We start from the raw sequence: 20,027 nt of genomic DNA on the forward strand, positions 1-20,027 counted from the left end.
AGTGGGATCCTTTGTCTTCCTCTGTCTTCAAAAATGAAGTCAAACCCAGTAGTTTTTACCAGTAGTTTCTTAGTAGTTATCAGTAGTTCTATATGTACTAAGTGTCTGTTTTTATACCATGTTTCCTCTGTTCCTGCAATTACCACTCTGGCAAGAATTTGCAATAAACAACTATTATACCGGCCATACAGATACAGAAACGGAAGGTGAAAAATGTACGGCAAGCCTGATGAGCCCCTCTTCGGTGTAACTGACTAAAGACAGTGTTTTAACACGATTATAGCTCCCTTCATATTGTGACCATTTCTCCCCGTCTGTTGTAGGTGGGCGACGCTTTACTTCACGCCATCAAGCGGGAGTTTGTCGGAGCCGTGGAACTGCTGCTGAACTGTACTGAAGACAGAACACAATACGTGAGTAGATCACACTTCATTGTAACTGTATCTGTTGTGGGGTCGTGTGGCGTAGCGGCAGAGTGCGCGACTCGGAACTAAGAGTCCCGGGTTCGAGTCCTGACATGCCACCGATCTTGTGCCCTTGGGAAAAGCACTTTACACGGCTTTCCTCACTTAGCTCAGGTGTAAATGCCCTGTAATGTATTTGTCCCCTGTGTTGGTGGCGGCATTAATATAACTATAAGTTGAAGAAACTTGAGTGTGTCGTCACCACGTCTGGTGATAACATGTTGGAATAAAAAAAGTCGCACTCATCAGTATGGCGACGTTACCTCGTCTCTGTAATCCCCGAGAGAGAAAAAAAATATGATACAACCTTCACGGCCAAGGACGGTGCAGCTAGCAATCTGTTGAACTAAGCCCCGCGTAGGTGTTGCTCTTAAAGCTTCCAGCCGTATATATACGTGACAAGGGTAGAGTCATGGCACATATACTCAACGACAGTTAAAATATTTTACCGTGCTAGCGTTCATGATTATCGCAAAATCTGAAAGTCTAACGCATTGGCTCGCCATCTCACTCTGAGCTATAACTTCAAGATGGCATATGTGAGTACGATTGAGGCCAATGAGGTCATTCAACTTCCCAGGGCGGCACTGGAGTGGACTATTAATCACAACCTCCATGCAGTCTATTTATTTATTCATTAAGTTTTACCACGTACAATATGCACTGTGGATGGCATGGCGAAACAGGTGCTTCTAACATGAAAAACCTTTTCAAAGCCGCTATACCAATAAAATGACAAAACAATACAAAAAGGAATCAAATCACAAAATACAATTTGAGAAACAAATTAATAAACTTAGAACTACAAGGCAACTCAACTTATTAACATTGTGAGAGTTATTGATTCGAGACAACAAATACCGACAGTTATATAGCCAGCAGTGATATCACAGTTAGCGCGGTCTTGTGGCCAGACAAGTAGCGCAACCACAAGATAACTGCCAAGTACAGGGTTGCTCTAAACTGTAGGTTTGGCAAAATCTGTTGTACATAAATGAGGAGAGCTTCCTTTTAAAGGCAACCACATCAGTTGGGGTTGAAGCCCTTATTCCTAACCCTCTAGTATCTGCATCTCCAGCATGACTTGTCAGCCTGAACCCTTCATCGTGAATTCTCTGGTTTAGTTGTAAATATCCTACATTGATCCACAATTAGCCCATTAAGAAAATGAAGCCCTAAACATACACAAGCATACAAAACAGCAACAATATAGTGATCAGAAATGTGTAAAATTGATGTAACCCATGCAAGTTTTTCTCTTGGTAGTTGCTGGCATTCTTCAGATCCCAGAGAATACATATCACCAATTGTTAGACGAAGGTTATAACAGCTCAGTTGTGTCTGACTTTGAGCAAGGTTGACATCTAATGATTATGATTTGGGAGGTTGCTTCTATCTCTATCGATGACACTTAGCTGTCTACTCTGCAACCATCAAGGAAGCGTCAGCAACCTAGATTGGAGGACTTGACGTCATTGATACGTGTATGGATCAACTCGGGGCACGAGAGTTCACCATAAACTACAGCTGCTGGTAATAATGTTCCGTGTAGGTCAATATACCTAAAGCAGGGCATGGGGAGTTCACCCGACTCTCTATAGCATTACCTACAGGTCATTCATGTGCTTTGTTTATTTGTTTATTTCATTTTGCACATAAAAATAAAAACAGTATGTAATGACTATGTATAACCAAATGTGCGGGAGAACCCAAGAAACCTAAGGGTTTATCGAGTGGGTTCTCCTAAAATCCAATTGTTTTTTAAGACTTCTTTTTACACACGTGTATAATACATAAGTGACAACGAAACAAACAGATTAAATCAAAATAGATACAAAATAATATAAAGTTAACACGACGAACTAACTAACTAATTGACTCAACAATAAAGTAAGACTATCAAAAACATGTCAAATTGAACAAGAAAAAAATTCAATTCGTCAAATGCATAAGACCAATTTTTGAGCAAAGGATAGACATAAGAAAGCAATATTAACACAAAATCAAATAAACGTAGCATAAGAAAACAAGGAAAACAAAAGCAAATCAAGAAGTGCTTCGGTTGTCCTTCATTCTGCTGGGTTCTTTGACCTTTGTTGGGAAGTAGAACAGCATGCGTCACGTCTGGTTTGCCACATTGATTTGGAAGAGACATCGGATCGATATCGTTTTGTGCAGTTTACGTATCTGATGGTTATTCCTAATGTAGTTCAATCACAAGCCTATTAGATCAGTAGAAGTCGTTTATCGTGCCGTAAAGATGCTGGTCCAGTATGTTGTAAAGATGCCGGTCCAGCATGTCGTAAAGACGTGAAGATGCCGGTCGAGCATACTGTAAGGATGCCGGTCCAGTATGTCGTAAAGATGCCGGTCCAGCATGTCTTAAAGATCCTAGTCCAGAATGTCGTAAAGATGCCGGTCCAGCATCTCGTAAAGATGCCGGTCCAGCATGTCGTAAAGATGCCGGACCAGCATGTCGTAAAGATGCCTGTCCAGCATGTCGTAAAGATGCCGGTCCAGCATCTCGTAAAGATGCCTGTCCAGCATGTCGTAAAGATGCCGGTCCAGCATGTCGTAAAGATGACGGTCCAGCATGTCGTAAAGATGCCGGTCCAGCATCTCGTAAAGATGCCGGTCCAGCATCTCGTAAAGATGCCGGTCCAGCATCTCGTAAAGCATGTTGTAAAGCATGTTGTAAAGATGTCGGTCCAGCATGTCGTAAAGATGCCGGTCCAGAATGACGTAAAGATGCCGGTCCAGCATCTCGTAAAGATGCCGGTCCAGCATGTCGTAAAGATGCCGGTCTAGCATGTCGTAAAGATGCCGTTCCAGCATGTCGTAAAGATACGTACTCATTGAGCATCTTGTAAAGATCCCTGTCTCTCATGCCATAAGGATGCCGACGGGAGGTATTTGCATTGTTGCATATGAAAAATACGATAGTCTGGTATGTGAAAGAGAAGAGGATTCTAGCAATACATTTGTGATGTCCTGCACAATGAGAAATATGGACTTACCAAACATTTCGACTGCACGGCACCAGTCTTTTTCAGTAAAGTAAGGGGTTGACCCCCTGTGATGTCACCGTCACGTCATGGCTGGATGAGTGGTGTATCTTGCATGTTGCTGAGCGTCCCCCGTTCCTTTTGATGTTAGGCCTAATGGTTGTTAGGCCATGTTGTGTACCCCCCCCCCCGGCTTCTTTCACTTTTCTTGCTAACCAATTTGTCCCATACTAAGGTAGTATTACTGACTCTGTACTCTCAAGTTTAGACGCTACAGAAGACATCACGTTCAACTTAAGTACGACAAAATTTGGCTGACCTCAAAATCGCGAGAAATGTTTGGACTAGAACTGTTGACAGCGTAAAATATTATGTTGATTAATTATAAAATCCCCAACAATTGTACCTATATTCTATTTGTTAATCATTCATAGTGCAACTGTTGTTCAGATTTTGTTCTGATTTATGTTCGTTTTGTCCTTATTTTGTTATGTATTTTATTTACTTTTAATCTAATCATTGTGTCTCTTTTTTGTTTTATAATTGCCATGGCTCATTGGGGGCAAAAAAATAAAGATTCGGTATTTGCAAAAAAATGTTGCCCTACTGCTGGGGAAAATCTCCATGTGATGATTTCTTGATGTCATTAAAAATTACAGTTTCCTTTCCGTACTGATACACATCAAGTGCGTTCCGTCCCCCAAAGGGAAAAGCTCCGAGCCTCTGGAGAATTCCACAAACTCTCTGTAGAACCAAGCGACAATCTTAAAGACGAACGACTTAACTTCTTGAACCAGAAGACCTAAAACCGATTAATAAGATACCCCTGTAATAGCGGTACTGAAATATTTATGCCAAGGACGTGCAACACACTGATGCAAAAACCGTTTAGTTCAACGGCTTGTTCATATGTTAGGCCACACCAAGTAAATTTTATGGATGACGTCTGCGCGCGCATTGATTTTGGCATGTTCCTAGAAAAAACACACGAAATTCCGCTTCCTGTAACTATGACCAAAGAGTCACGACAGTGCCACAAATCGTTAGATTGACGTGAAACCCGTAACGCGAAATGGGTAAAGAGCACAGGCCTGCAAAAATGTGATGAAAGAAACAGGACAGGACGACAACTGCTGTTCCACCTGATTTATTGCTGTTTTGATGATGAATAAAAGACTTCTTGCTTGTTACACTGTGTCACCTCATTCAATTTGTGTCCTAACATTTGTCGTCTCTTAGTATATTTCTAATATAGGCATCTTGTTTTTTAGGGCCCTTCTTGTTTTTTTTCGGCTTCTCGCATTAGATATCGGGTCTCCATCATCCAAAGGACGTCATCCATATAATTTACTTGGTGTGGCCTTAGAAAGATACTCCGGTATGTAGTATTAAATGTATCTAATCGCACCTACATCTACTTTGTTATCGAATAAAGGGACTGTGACAAAAGAGTTGATAAGAAATAATAACCAATATCAGAAACGATGAATCATATTACCAGTAGATTTACGTCGTTCGATTTCAGCTACCTTTATGCATATAACCACCAGCCAGCAATTATTCCGCAGTGGTTAACACTTAGCAATGAACGTGCAATAAAGATCTCATAAAGATATGTTATAAACGGATTGACAGATTTATTTCTACTTGAGATATGGTCATTTGTCTTTTCACCGACGGCGGAGTAATACACTGGGGAGATCGGAAAAAGGTCACGAGCTATATATTCAAGAAGCGAATCCGTTTATAGTTGCTTAATGACTAAGTCGCTGATGCAATTGAAGATAACACGCCGGGCTGTACACGGCTGCAGATTTTGAACATCACTCTTCAAGGCAACAGCGGAGGTGCCAGGTGTTAGTAAAAGCCCTTTCGACAAGCGTTTAGCGATGCCTTCCACGTCCGTTAGCGGGTTCCACCGACAATTAAGGCCAGAGTGCTTTTTTTATATACCTGATCATCAGTGCGAGATGTATCAAAGACACCCTCACACGGCGTGTGGTGCGGAATAACGCCGCTTGTCTTCGGCGACCTTTCCGCCGATTTCTCCTGATGGAAAGCGGCAGCCGGTGCGCGGGGTGCCGCTTCTGGTGCGAGCTGCCGGACCCACTGTGCACTGTTCCATCTGATGTGAAATATCAGACCTGAAGTGCAGCCGATAACAAAATATGTCGCAGACAAGGGTAGGTTGTCGCCATTTTTCATGCTGGCCCATTCCTCCGCCTTTGCAATAAGTCGCCGCGTAATGTACTTGTTCTTTCTCTTCTCTTTCATGTATACTACATGCATTGCTTGCGGCCATGTGGCGGCACGGTATTCAGACCGCCTGTCGCATTGTCTCCTCGAGAAGTCTTTCGTAGCGCATTTTGCGTTAGTTAGCGATGCATATTTACAGAACACTACCATGTCTTGATTCTCAGAAAAAGTCGTTGTCATTCCCTGCTCTTCAGTCCCTGGCTAATCTCACCCCAGACGTGACCGGAATTCTCCCTGTGTGTGAGAGAGGGAGAGTTGGAGAAGGGTGCTTATGAGCACATTTACAGCGTCTTCAAATGAGCCATCGCATCGGTAAAATGAACGGTCTGAACAGTTTGTGCAGTAAAACCTGTTACGCACGTAGGGGTTCATTTTGGCTGCAACTTGTTAGCGTCTTCTCTCAGACAATCTGTGTAGATTTAAAGGCGAAATTACACCGCAATCTGGTGAAGACGTGATTCCTGATAATAATCACCTCTCTAGCTGTGTGCACCGTTTTACAAACTGTTGCAACATATTTGGAGGTTGTACATTTATTGGGCGCACATGAAAATGGGAACCTCTAGTCTAGTTAACAATATTGTGTATGTCGATGTGCTGAACTGTTCTTTGAAATTGCTCTCTCTTCTGGTGTTGTTCACTTTAGGCCTGCGGCAGCACATATAGGAAGCACTGGCACTCTTTTTATTGTTACCTTTAGATCTAGGATCTTTTTCCCTTTCCAGTATGCCATTGTTTTTCCCGGAAGGTTGTTCACAAAATCCCCGTGCGCCCCGGCTGTTCCTACCGACTTGTGTCCGACAGACCAGATCCTTACCCATGTATATATAACTTGTCCATGGCCCCGCTGAGTATTTGGTTTGGATTACGGACACGTCCGGGGTAGATCCAGGGTCAGGCCCTGATCACTGAACTACCTGGTCTCGAGGGAAGGAAGAGTATGTCTAGCCACGTACATTTTGCCAAGATTTTGAATAGGAACTGTTATGAGTAGTCCTAATTAGACTAGGTACAGTATTCTCGATCATGTTTCCATGCATGGTAACTGTTTGTGGATTTATGGACGGGAAGGTTCATGTGTTTTAATGCTCTTCTGTCATCTAGTATGGAGACAAAGGGGCAATACGTGGAGGCAAATGGTGCCTAGACACTAACCTTTCGGGATATCTATAACTTTTACATCTGAACGAACACGGCAATACGTCTGGCCTTTCAGACAATGACGTCTGGAGGTGGTCGGCTTCAAATAGATGAAATTTGTTATTGCTGTCATTCATATTTTGTCATCGTCTGCGGCTTTAATTTCCTGAAGGCTAGGCATTATTTTATTGCTTTGTTGATAAGATAACCCTTTAACAGTTGATCTTCAATGTTTGGAATAAAAATCTATATCATAGATAACACATTCATAAAAATATTCAATTATCTACAGGTATAGAGTATTTAATAGAAAGAGAAAAATCGGTTAAGATCATTGATTGTATCAAATTGAATGTTTCTGTGTGAAGCATAGATAATGGTAATCATTACAGCAGTTAAGACTTGTTGACAGAGAAACATTATCTTTTTCCCCCCACACGTAATTTGTAGCGGCTCAATCTTAAACTCCATCAGCGATTCGATGGGTGTTTGTAAATCTCTCCCTGTGGCGAAACGATTCCTGCTTTGTTATGGGGGAATTGAATCCGCGGAAGGATCAAGCAAAGATAGACGCGATGTAATAAAATCGCACAGCCCTCGGGTACTGCGTTATGTCTTCACGTCAAAGGCAATCAAAATTGCGTAGCCACAATGGAAGTTTGACACTCACTAGTGAATAGTAATGAAGACACAGTGAGGTAGCTACAATTTAACATGGGCTCATTGCCTTGTGATTGCACGCAGGTGGCATATTTGCGGAGATTCAGACACATGAATTGTTCTTATTTTGGTAAGTCGATTCAGAACTGTCAAAAAGTCAAAAGTCAGAAGCTTAAGTCGACCTAACGGGAAGCTGTTAGACCTGTATGTATGAGATGGCCACAACCTTCTACGATACGATTAATACACATTGTAAATGATGCAAACGACATACCATCCGTAATACTTATCTCTTATATAAGAGCCAGGCTACCCCATTTGTCTTCAGGTATTATGTGGAGACGAAATTAGTCTTCTGCGAAGCTGGTAGGATTCTAATGTTGCCATGCATGATGTCGTCTCTAGGGTTCTCCATAAAGGCGCACGGTGCTCTGACAATTACTGTCTCAACAGCGTACAAATCCATTAACATTTAACATTAAGACTTAGCTGTATTTTCCAGAACTTCGAGTTCTTTCTCAGAGCCATGACTTGTAGACTTTCGTGAAGTTGACCATTTTAGTCACAATATTTTGGTATTGTTACAAATGGATGAAAGGTGATAATGGTATCCAGATTTGCATAAAAAGAGGTGTCTTGAATGACAAAGGAACGGAATGATGTTACACTTGAACGAAGAGCAAAGAATTAGAACATCAAGTTTTGGAAAAATAAACCTCGATTGCACAAAAATCGGGTCGTTGTGGCGTCGGGTGGTGTAGTGGTTAGAGCAATCGACTATGAAGCGGGGAGACCCGGGTTCGATTCCAAGTCGTACCCGGGACATGTCTGAACATGCGCCCGACGTTGTGCCCTTAGGAAAGGCACTTTACACGAATTTTCTTCACCCCACCCAGGTGTGAATGGGTACCTAATTTCGGTTGGGGAAAGCCGTATTGAGGTGATCTTGTGGCGCCGATGCGAATGGCAGCCGCACAGACCCTTGCGACAGTTCCAAAAAAAAATTGTGGAACAAATATGTGTATCATGTGTATTATTTGATTGTTGTAATTGTTGTGATTTGTATTGATTATTATGTGATACCCTGCATTAATTTGTGCGACTGCACGGGTACTGTTTGGACAATAAAAACCATAATTAAAAAAATCAAACGAGACAGAATATACGGCAAACTATTAGACAATGATGTATACCATGGTGATGCTACCTGCACACGAGCTTTACAGATTGAGGCCTCTAAAACCTCCCCTACGCGATACAGGCCAAGAGTCAGCACAAATACGAGCTCCATGAATCATGAGATTGCCACTACGCCAAAGATGTCCAGGTCTCAACACTGGTAGACATGACATGCGTGCAAACATGTTCCCCAAATGGAGAAACCAGATCTAGCCACTCCACTGAAGTACTTGTACATATAAATTGGTCCCTGTAGACCATTATGTAGCCAGTATATACGACAAAAGTACAATGGGAGACTTACTGTATGACTAATGTTAAGGTCCTAGGATTAACGAAGGAGAAACTAAATCTTCTGTGGCAATCCGAATGTTCAGTCAGACGCAACCTGGGGCTCCTCAACATGTTCTAACTAGAGTTCGGAGGTATCATGCCTTCGACGGTGTGATATTGTTTTGATAGGTGTTGTGTGTGTATAGTGTAGGTTTTTTTTAAGATGATCATCGCAAAACACAAAAGGTCAAATTCAATGACGTGGGAACGCCCCCCCCTCCGAGGCCCATTTCCGAACTTGACCTTCGTATTCTCAGCGGTAACTTGCCAGCTAAAAATCATAGACAACCATTTAACGATTCCCGAGTTATCTGGAGTACAACAAAAAACGCAAACACAAAAGGTCAGCTCCAGTCACAAAAGAAACCCCACGAAGTCCATTTTTGGCCTTGACAATGCCCATCACTAAGACAACCAGCCTGCCAAAAATCGTGAACCGCGAACCATGCATTCAAAATTTATCGTGCATAATCTGCCAAACAGTGCCAAAACAATTTCATAGCCTTCTTGTCGAAGGCAATGATATGTTGCAGTCACCGACTTCTCGACAATACATCAACACTAATAAATCGTTTGCTGTGGCAACATTTAATTGCTCTGCGTGGCCCCCATTACGAAGGCTCCAGACGATGATAACAAATGACAGCACGTAGAAAATACGTCTATAAGAAAGGCAACATCCAGGAGACATTATTGTTCGAAAGGCCAGACGTATTCCCTCGCTTAGATGCTATAGATGTTTCAAATGCTTAGCGTCCAAGCACCTTTTGCCTGCACGTATTGCCTTACTTTGTCTGCATGCTAAATGAGAGGGGAACATTAACATGACACGCGCGGCATCATGACTGCATTAAATCCGCTGACTTGGGTTGGAGATGAATAAAAGATTCGTTAGTGCGAATGTTGAGTCGAACAGAGATCACCTCTGGTTGGAACCCTGGATTGGGAAGGATTTTCAGTAGGAAGGACACGAGACGCAGGAATAGGGTAAGAGCTCGGGAGATGGCAGTCAAAGGAGAGACGTTCCACATGGAAAATAACATCTTCGACAAGGCCGTGGCGTTTTTCTAACTACAGTACATGGGCACCATATGTTAGGGGACGCACCCAAGGTAGGAACTACCACTGGCCGTTTATTGCATGCAGCGAATTCCACCAATTATTCTTATCTATGTGCCTTTTTTGCAATAGGAATTTGAATGATATCTTCTATACTTATTTCTCTAAGGTTAGGCCACACCAAGGAAATTTTATGGATGACGTCCGCGCGCACATTGATTTTGGCCTGTTAATACAAGAAATTCCGCTTCCTGTAACTATGACCAAAGAGTCACGACAGTGCTGCAAACCGTCAGATTGACGTGAAACTCGTAATGCGAAATGGGTAAAGAGCACATGCTTTGTTTCTGCAGGCCTGCAAAAATGTGATGAAAGAAACAGAACAGGACGACAACTGCTGTTCCACCTGATTTATTATATAAGGGGTGTGCTACGACACGACTTTTTTCAGGCTTCTCCTCCCGGACTATATTGCTATTTTGATGAAGACTTCTTGCTTGTTACACTGTGTCACCTCATTCAATCTGTGTCCTAACATTTGTCGTCTCTTAGTATATTTCTAATCTAGGCATCTTGTTTTTTAGGGCCCTTCTTGTTTTTTTTTCGCCCTCTCGCATTAGATTTAGGGTCTCTCAAGGACGTCATCCATAAAATTTACTTGGTGTGGCCTTAGACACAAGGGCAGTTGATAGCCTACATGTAATGCACGAATTCTGATTAAAATGTATTTGAGCATATATATCGGAGGCGAAACACACCTGAGTGCAGTGTATCAGTTTTATTACACTGAAGTTATTCTTACTTGATGTTGAGAACTTCGTCATTCGTTTCGCTTCTTGTTTTGTAATTTTTGTAGAAAGATCATATATGTTTCATCACAAGATGGTATTCGTGCCCTCATTCGTGCCCTTGTTGTACTTGTTGACGTCTCCTCGTCAATCTGAGCACCCTGCGCCATCCTTCCTTCGTCTACGTATCAACCTGCGCAATTTCTGAAGATCATCGACGATTTCCTTCGTTTCTTGTCTATCTATCTATTGCCGGCCTGTACAGCCGGGACCAAGCAAGTACAGATTTCTCTTCATAGATCCTTGCATAGATCTCCATAGATAACATAGCATTTTCTAAACTATCAAAGTCAACACCAGTGTCTTTAACCAAAGAGTCAGTGAAAGTCAAATTCTGGAATGCACTCTGCCCCTCGGTTTTCACAAGAGGACGGTCGAGACTACCTCTTGATTGGCTCTGCAACAATGTCCCACAAACTTACCCGTCGGGGGGAGAGCTTTTCGGACACCTGTGGGAGACCGTAAATAGTGTTGATATTGCATATTGGCATGTTGTGTCCAAGACATGTGCTGAGCTCTATGCAGGAGCTTTGTATAGGTCCCATCCAGGTGTTTCTTGTAGTGTGATACTGGATCTGTCCGTCGCCATCTTGACATCCTCAAAAACACAGGCTAGCCATGCTTCGCTTGGTCTACCTTGATCTTTTCCTACATATGCATAGTTTGTTGTCTACTCAAACAGAAACTTGAGTATCATTTCCCTAGGCAACCTAATGTCCCATATACCCAATAACCCATCATAGTCTGTTGCTTGCTAGCTATGCTCTAAATGCTGCAATATTAACTGTGCTTTCCTTCTGCAGCACACACTTGTTGTGTTTACCAAAGGAAAACATATTGTTTTTGCTCTGTTCCTTCCTCTTCTCATTCTTGATTTCCAAACAGTGACCTATGACCCGACCAATGGCATGGTTTGTTGACGTCTGTCACCATGGTGAATAGTTGGTGTTGAGTTACATAATGTTGCAATTTCGTAGTCTGCTCTGCTCCTGTCACCATATACAAGTAGTACATGTATATGAATATATTTGGGTAAGAATTAACAGAGCAGACCATGTCCGAAGATAAACATTATGCATTTGCTTTGCAAAATGTTACTTCTCTAGTTTGTTCTGTGTTGGAATCACTTGATGTGCAGAAGCATTTCGTAGACATCGCCAGTGGGTACATGAATGACTCACGATACTGTAAGGCTTCAGTTTCAGTTTATTTCGCACTTTAAAACAAAATGTAACAATACAAATACAAGAAAATATACATGAAATGTAACAGTGCAGGGAGGCCGGAAGCATAAAATGCTTATGAGGAGGCCTCCCTTCATAACGTGATTAACAATTCAAATAAATCGGATAAATAAGAAATAACTTAGGTAACGGGTAAATAAAACAAAACAATAAAATGCAATACGATACAATACTATCTACAATAATGAAAAGTAGTAATGAAAGTAGTAAACAAGGAAACATAAACAAAAATTAGGAATGTGTGGGGTTATTGATGAAACCTACTTTAGTATGATTTTTGAAAATGGTGAAGGAGGGACTAATTTGTAAAGTTCTACTTAGGTTGTTCCAAATTGTTGGGCCCCTGTACGTGATTGTAAATTGACGTAGATTCAATTTCGCATTGGATGGCCTTAAATAATTGCATTGGCGTGTGAAGTGGTTGTGGATATCTGAGTTCAGTAAGAAGGTGTAGGTGTTGTGGAAGTTTTCAGGAAGGCAAGGACATTTATTTATTATCTTGTACATCTTGTGAAGGCTTGTGAATCACGTACTCAGCAGAGAACTTATATGCACTGACTAGACACACTGGTATTGAGATCGAGAACATATTAGTAGTTTGGGTGGTGAAAGACAACCTAGTTCGCATGAAATCTGTACTAAACAAGAATTCGGAAATCGTAAACCTCCATGAAATATATGAGTTTTTGTAAATGTTTTTACACGGTACACTGCACTATACAGTACAGAACAAAATAACACACTCAGGTTTTTGTCCTAAAATAGGTCAGACTGTCTGACCACACGTGTTTTGCGTTAGAGGAAGTCTTTAACCGGCACATCTGTTTTCCCTCAAAATACAAAAGTTCTGCTGCAGTACCAAGGTCAGCCACCAGGAGGCCCATATTTGATCTTGACCTTCGGCTTCCTAAGACCTACCAGCATACCAAATATCAGCACAATCCATAAAGGCGTTCTGAAGTTATGCTGACTTCAAATGTGCGGAAGCACAAATACACAGACGGACAGACACACAGACGCGCCAAAAACAATTCCGCAATTTTTCATGGAGGTAATTAGTATACGAAGAAAATGATGGTGGTAGCTGGAAGTAGATACAATACAGGTATCTGGACGGGTTCTTCACCTACATTCTAACTCTCTGCTGCCCTAGATATGTCACATTATCCACGATGAATTTGACAAATGAACTGTAACTGTACATCTAATGCTTAGCCATAATCTGATGTTGAGCCCGCTGTGACATAGAGCCGGCGCCATCAGCAACTAGATACAACTTATCATCTCGACTTATGATGCTACATATATACTGCCATCTGCTACATTTTGAGTTCAATAATGTGGTTTTGTTTTGTTTCCAAAACTGAAGTCCTTCTTTAATAGCAAGAAATACTAACAACAATGAATAAGTCTGCATCGAGTGACACAGGCTAATCGTGTCTAAAAATATTACCACATATCTTTTTATTATGTTTACCGAAGGAAAACATGTTGTTTTTGCTCAGTTTCTTCCTCTTCTTCTTCTCCAAACAGTGACCTCTGACCTGACCAATGACATGATTTGTTGACGTCTGTCACCATGGTGACTGGTGTTGGGTTACATAATGTTGCAATTTCATGGTCTGCTCTGCTCCTGTCTCCATATACTAGTAGTACAATTTTTGTATGTGAATATGTTTGAGTAAGAATTAACAGAGCGGTCCGACGGTAAACATTATGCATTTGCTTTGCAAATGTTACTTCTCTAGTTTACTTCAATTTTCACCACAAAAGAAGGTTTATGAGAGCCCACACACATGTTTTGGGTACAAGAATGGACTGTGAAGACATATGTTTGTTTACCTTAGACTTTAAAAGTTTAAGGTTGTACCAATCAGAGAAGTATTCACAAGGAAACTTTTTCCATACTGATGTAGTTCTAGGAAAGAAGTTTTCAGCGTGGAACTTCCTCCTGAGAGATGGAGTATGGATGAAGAAATGGCGATGTGCTTCCTTAGTAGTGGCAAATCATGTCTTGGTCGGAAAAGTTAGAAGTGGGGGCACATGTTAACAAAAAACACCCAAAGAACCCTAAATGCATAGAATACTAAACGATACCCGAAAATTCGCTAATGTACTGCGCTGGAAAACAAGAATTCGGAGATCTCATACCTCCATGTAAATGTTTTTACACAGTATACTACAGTGCAGAACAAAATAACACAGGCTTTTGTTTTCAAACACACAGCTAACACAGTAGCACCTTTGGCCTGAAATATGTAGGTCAGCCTATTACAGAGGGAGAACCTCATGAATCAAACCGGCGCCCTGCCCGCTGGTGGTTTGTTGCATAACCGGCACATCTGTTTTCCCTGCCTTACAAAACCAGAAGTTCTGCTGCAGTACCAAGGTCAGCCACCAGGAGACCCATATTTGACCTTGACCTTTGGCTTCCTAAGATCTATCAGCATACCAAATATCATCACAATCCATAAAGGCGTTCTGAAGTTATGCTGACTACAAATGTGCGGAAACACACACACACACACACACACACACACACACACACACACACACACACAGACGCGCCAAAAACAGTACCTCCATTTTTCATGGAGGTAATGATGTTTATATGTTGCATTTCAACTCCTAGAAGCACTTGTTGGTTTTTGCCAAGGTTGCGGTTGATTGATTGTTCGCTAGCTGCATCTACTGTTGGTTTATTTGTCCTAAAATCTAGATCTGCAATTAATTAGTACCTACAGAATATTCAGGCGTCTCTTTCTTATCTGTGCCTAATGCAATCATGCGACCGCATGCAGGCTGGTGAACAATGACTGAAGGGTTTATAATGGTAGATAACGGTAATTAACTGTTGTAATTATGGAATAAATTATACATTATTCTATATATCATTATATGTGTATGTATAGCCGCTCGCTGTTGAGATTTTAGCTAAAAAAATTTAAAAGACTACATGTTTATTTGTTTATTTTGATTTTTCACAAAGTAAAAGGGAAGGCAAAACAGGTGCATACACACCTTTACAAGTTTCCCTCCCCCATACAAAAACACATATACAACATCAAAATTACATAGTCAATAACAACAAGTATAAAAATACACAGAATAGGCCATCAATATAGAAGGTTAAGCATAATTCAAATATATCTAATAAGTAGTATAAGTTGTGTTGAAACAAGACTTAGTGCGGTCTATCTGTATCTGTATCTGTATAGCCGGTATAACCGCCCTTCGGCGTAACACACCAGCTTCGCAGGCACGCGGCGCGGCGGCAGCTAGCTATATCACACCGAACGGCTTGTTACACTCAATCTTTGCACATTTAATTGCAGGAGTTGTTTAAAGCTTTCTAGTGATGACGCCCCTACTGTGCTTGGTGGCAACGAGTTCCAGTCTACGATAGTTCTGGGGAAATACGAGTTTTTGAATACCTCAATTCTTGGTTGATACATGAAACTCTGATATTTGAAGGCATGACTGTTTCTTGTTCTTTTCTGGGCTGGTATCAGATACTTAGTGGTTGGTACGTCCACCAGTTTATTAGTCATTTTGTACATCATGCACAGTCTGGACATTCTACGTCTGTCTTCCAGCGACCCCCACTGTAGGTTTCTTTTCATTTCCGTTACTCTAGCACCCCTTTGATAGCAATACAAGAATAGAAGCAATACAAGAACTACTCCCACAAGATGTATATAGCATTTGTATGTGTAATTATGGAGTATATAATACATTATTCTATATGATTTATATTTGTATGTATAGCCGCGCGCTGTTGAGATTATGGCTCTAAAATAATTCAAACTAAAGAAGTAACATTTGCAAAACAAATACATAATGTTTACCTTCAGACATGGTCTGCTCTGTTAATTTTTACTTAATGACAGGAGTAGAGCAGACCATGAAATTGCAACATTATGTAACCCAAAACCAGTCACCATGGTGACAGACGTCAACGAATCATGTCATTGGCCAGGTCAGAGGTTAGTGTTTGGAACAGAAGAGGAAGAAACTGAGTAAAAACAATATGTTTTCCTCGGTTAAAATAAAAATCCTACATGTATAGCATTTGTATGTGCAGATTGCCTTTTCTGAATGCTGATAGAAAACCGTCTGTCGGCATGTCACCTTTCCGCACGGCTGATCCCCAGTCATCAGCGGCACGGGCTGATCTCTCGCCCCGTGTTTCACCCCGGGGCCTCCGGGCACAACACGCGGTAAACAGGCGCTGACCTGCTGCCGACACGATCAGCTTTAGCGCCTGTGTGATTTCCCTCTGCGTTACAATCTTCCACAAGGGGGGCGTCCATCAAGTACATGTTTTCTTCATAACGAAATATTCAAGAGTTAGTAGAAATTCTTCGATCAGTGATTTTTTTTGTAAGGTAAATCACGTACCTCCAAATTTTCGGTGTCGACTGTACACCTTGATCACGCAATGACCTAGTCTCGCGAGAACACGAGACTAGGTCGAGACTTGTGTGGATCTTCTGACCTCCCCCGCCTCCTTGCGGAGTAGGGGTAGGTAGGACTTGGAGGTACGTGATTTACCTTACAAAAATACAGTCTCTGATCGAAGAATTTCTACTAACTATTAATTCTACGTGACTGATGAACCTCTTCAACGAAATATTCGAGGGAACGCATGGCAATGAGTACTTTGGTGGTAAATGAATTGAATGAATGAAACACCTTTTATTGTATGTTTATGCTCTTACAAGCTAAGTACAGGTCATGAAAAAAAACGGGAAAAGAATACAGCAATAACACATACTAATAACACACGAACGCCATTTTGTATTAGAATGTGGATTGTATAGCAAAGAGAGAAATGAACTGTTTGTATAAATTCACAAAACCTATTTCCCCATTTCATACAGTTAAGCACTGTAGAAAAATTAATATTCTTAATACAACTGAACAAACCATCCATCGAAAAACCTATTTGCTCTCTCTTTATTTCTGTGATAGCTAAAAAACGAGGAAAAATTATATAAAAATAGTTTCTGTTAGTTACTAACGATAGCTGCATCTGTTAACTGAATTTGTTCATCTTGTTTTGTTGTGACCTGTACTTAGGCAAATGTGGCAAAAATGTGCATTAATGGTCGTCATTCATTAATTCATTATACTAGTCTATTCTAAAACTATGACTACAGCATATAAAATTTGACATTCCCAAAGAAAGCAAGATAGACCTATTATCCAAAGGAGTCTGCTATGATAATCCAGCACTATTATACCATTTGGTGTCGCTATTCTTATTAACTAAAGGCAGCGGACTATAATATCCTCACGCTCCTCAGAGACAAACGCTTGTAGTTTCATATCAAACTCAACGTGATCGTTTCAAACGCACCAAAGCGTGCGAACAACGCACTGCTGTCTGTAATTAGTCAACGTTACAGCTTGGCTAACACCAATGCTCAGAAGATTATGCTTTTCCTTGCCAAATAGTGGCATCGTATCAATCAGGTTTTACCACCGACCTGCTGCTTTGTTCAAGCGAATCCTTTCCAAGAAAATTACCCTTGTAACAGATCTATCTGATACAGGAGACGGGCATTGCATCGATACTTGACATTGCATCAAGGACGCGGCTGCCTATACTAGTAGTTAGGGTGGCTCTGTGTCCGAATAAGAATCCAGTTGGAAAGAGCATTGCATCAATACTAGGCATCATTGCCAAGGGTGCGACTTCCTATACAATAGTTAGGGTTGCTCTGTCTCTGAATTAGAATTCAGTTGGAAAGAGCATTGCATCAATACTAGGCATCATTGCTAAGGACGCGACTGGCTATAGTTAGGGTGGCTCTGTCTCCGAATTAGAATCCAGTTGGAAAGAGCATTGCATCAATACTAGGCATTATTGCTAAGGGCGCGACTGACTAAAGTTAGGGTTGCTCTGTCTCCGAATTAGAATTCAGTTGGAAAGAGCATTGCATCAATACTAGGCATCATTGCCAAGGGCACGACTGCCTATAGTTAGGGTGGCTCTGTCTCTGAATTAGAATCCAGTTGGAAAGAGCATTGCATCAATACTAGGCATCATTGCTAAGGGCGCGACTGCCTATAGTTAGGGTTGCTCTTTCTCTGAATTAGAATCCAGTTGGAAAGAGCATTGCATCAATACTAGGCATCATTGCCAAGAGCGTGACTGGCTATAGTTAGGGTTGCTCTGTCTCTGAATTAGAATCCAGTTGGAAAGAGAGGCGGCGAACCGACAATTTAAATGGAAGATTAGCCTCTATCAGACTTCAGATAAGCGGCGTCAAACTGTACTCTTTTTGGTAAACTGCTTCCTCTGACATTGTTAGCTGCCTATTTAGCCAATTTCTACTCTCTACTGAAATCTAGCCACATCTGAAGCCTGGTGGTAGAGGCTGATGGAAAAGTACTGAGAAGTTAGACCTTGTAGAGATGGGTGTGGGAGCACGGCCAACCACCAGTAGCACAATGACGATCCTACATGTGATGATGGTGGTTGCTTCAGACCGCTAACAGTGTTAGGTTGAAAATATGTGATTTCTGTCAAGACGCGTTACAGTTGAAGTACACGCGTTACGTATTCCGCACGATTGCTCGCGCGCGTATCAACGATTCACGGCATCACCCTGCATCAGTCCCGGGCAATCTCTCTGGTAAAACTACCCCGCCTGCACACTACGCCAGCTGAGGATGTCCTGATTCCTTCTACCAGATTGCCGGTACACTGAGAAGCACGCTGTGGGAATACCGACTAGTCTCATGTCACCTCGGGGTCTGTGGAGCTTCCTCCGCCCCCGCTGAGATCCTGATAGCCTTACAAACGCTAGCTGTTATCATGCGGGGGCGGCGTGGGTCTCGCGGTGGGTTACGGGGATGGATGAAGGTGGTGCCGATGCTATAGCCGCCGGTGCGGTGTTTGAAAACAAGCGTACTTTTAAAAAACGCAAAAGCTAAGCCGGCGACATGTACATTATGTAACCCCGTTCAACGTAATATATGCTAGATTTTTAGGCGAGGGGGGGGGGGGCTAAAAGTGCCCGCGGCAACTTTGATGTCACATAGCGTCTAAACGGCTAAAGCTAGAACCGCCAAACTTGGTGACTTTTCCTAAAATATTGTTGGCAACAAATCTGTATCAGTGGAATAAGATTATGATTTTTCTTGTTGCCATGGCAACGGGTTTCTGACAGGCATTTTTTGCCAAATATAATAATTTCCATTTAAACAACAGAATTTTATGGGTTTTATGTCAAGTTACACATTGTTTCTAATATTAATAACATCACATATAATTATATGTAAATTTCATCATTAAAATGCATAATTTATGCTAATTTGATGACGTCATTGGCCGAAATCCAAGATGGCGGACCATATCATTAGATCAGGTAAATACAGCTTATTTTCCTTAAAATTTTATCAATACTCCCATTTCTTTTTACAAAAAAGGTTCATATGAACGTCTTTAGTCTGTTTACAATGTATTTTAGGCTTTATCCTGAAAAAAAACTATTTTTCAAAATTCAAGATTGATGATCCAAGATGGCGGATAGGTAATATATGCATGACGTCATTTTATGACGTCACCGGTGTTGCTATGGGCAACATAAGACTTAGTACATCCTAATATTCTGTCATAAACACTTTTGGTAAAGTTATGTCGTATACTGTTTACTTTTCAGGGAATAACCTATCTAGACGGTTTTGGCCAATAAAATCACATTAATGACGTCATAATGACGTCATATTACGTCACAACAACTTAAAAATTGTACATATGATAAATTTTTACTAGTACACCATTCTCTGAAAATTTGGTGGTCCTACGATATACCGTTCGCGAGTTCT

General features: G+C 41.4%; 1 protein-coding gene across 1 annotated transcript in view; it reads left to right on the forward strand.

The window, feature by feature from the left end:
• Positions 1-20,027, forward strand: part of LOC109487755 (short transient receptor potential channel 4-like) — a 56,889-nt gene that overhangs the window by 18,737 nt on the left and 18,125 nt on the right. The window contains exon 4 of the mRNA XM_019791822.1: positions 324-413. Coding sequence (XP_019647381.1) covers positions 324-413 — 90 coding nt within the window. The remainder of the gene's footprint in view (positions 1-323; positions 414-20,027) is intronic.

The sequence above is a fragment of the Branchiostoma belcheri genome, unplaced genomic scaffold (genome assembly GCF_001625305.1).
Source record: "Branchiostoma belcheri isolate BF01 breed outbred unplaced genomic scaffold, Haploidv18h27 scaffold9, whole genome shotgun sequence".
In the NCBI taxonomy this organism is placed as follows: Eukaryota; Metazoa; Chordata; class Leptocardii; order Amphioxiformes; family Branchiostomatidae; genus Branchiostoma; species Branchiostoma belcheri.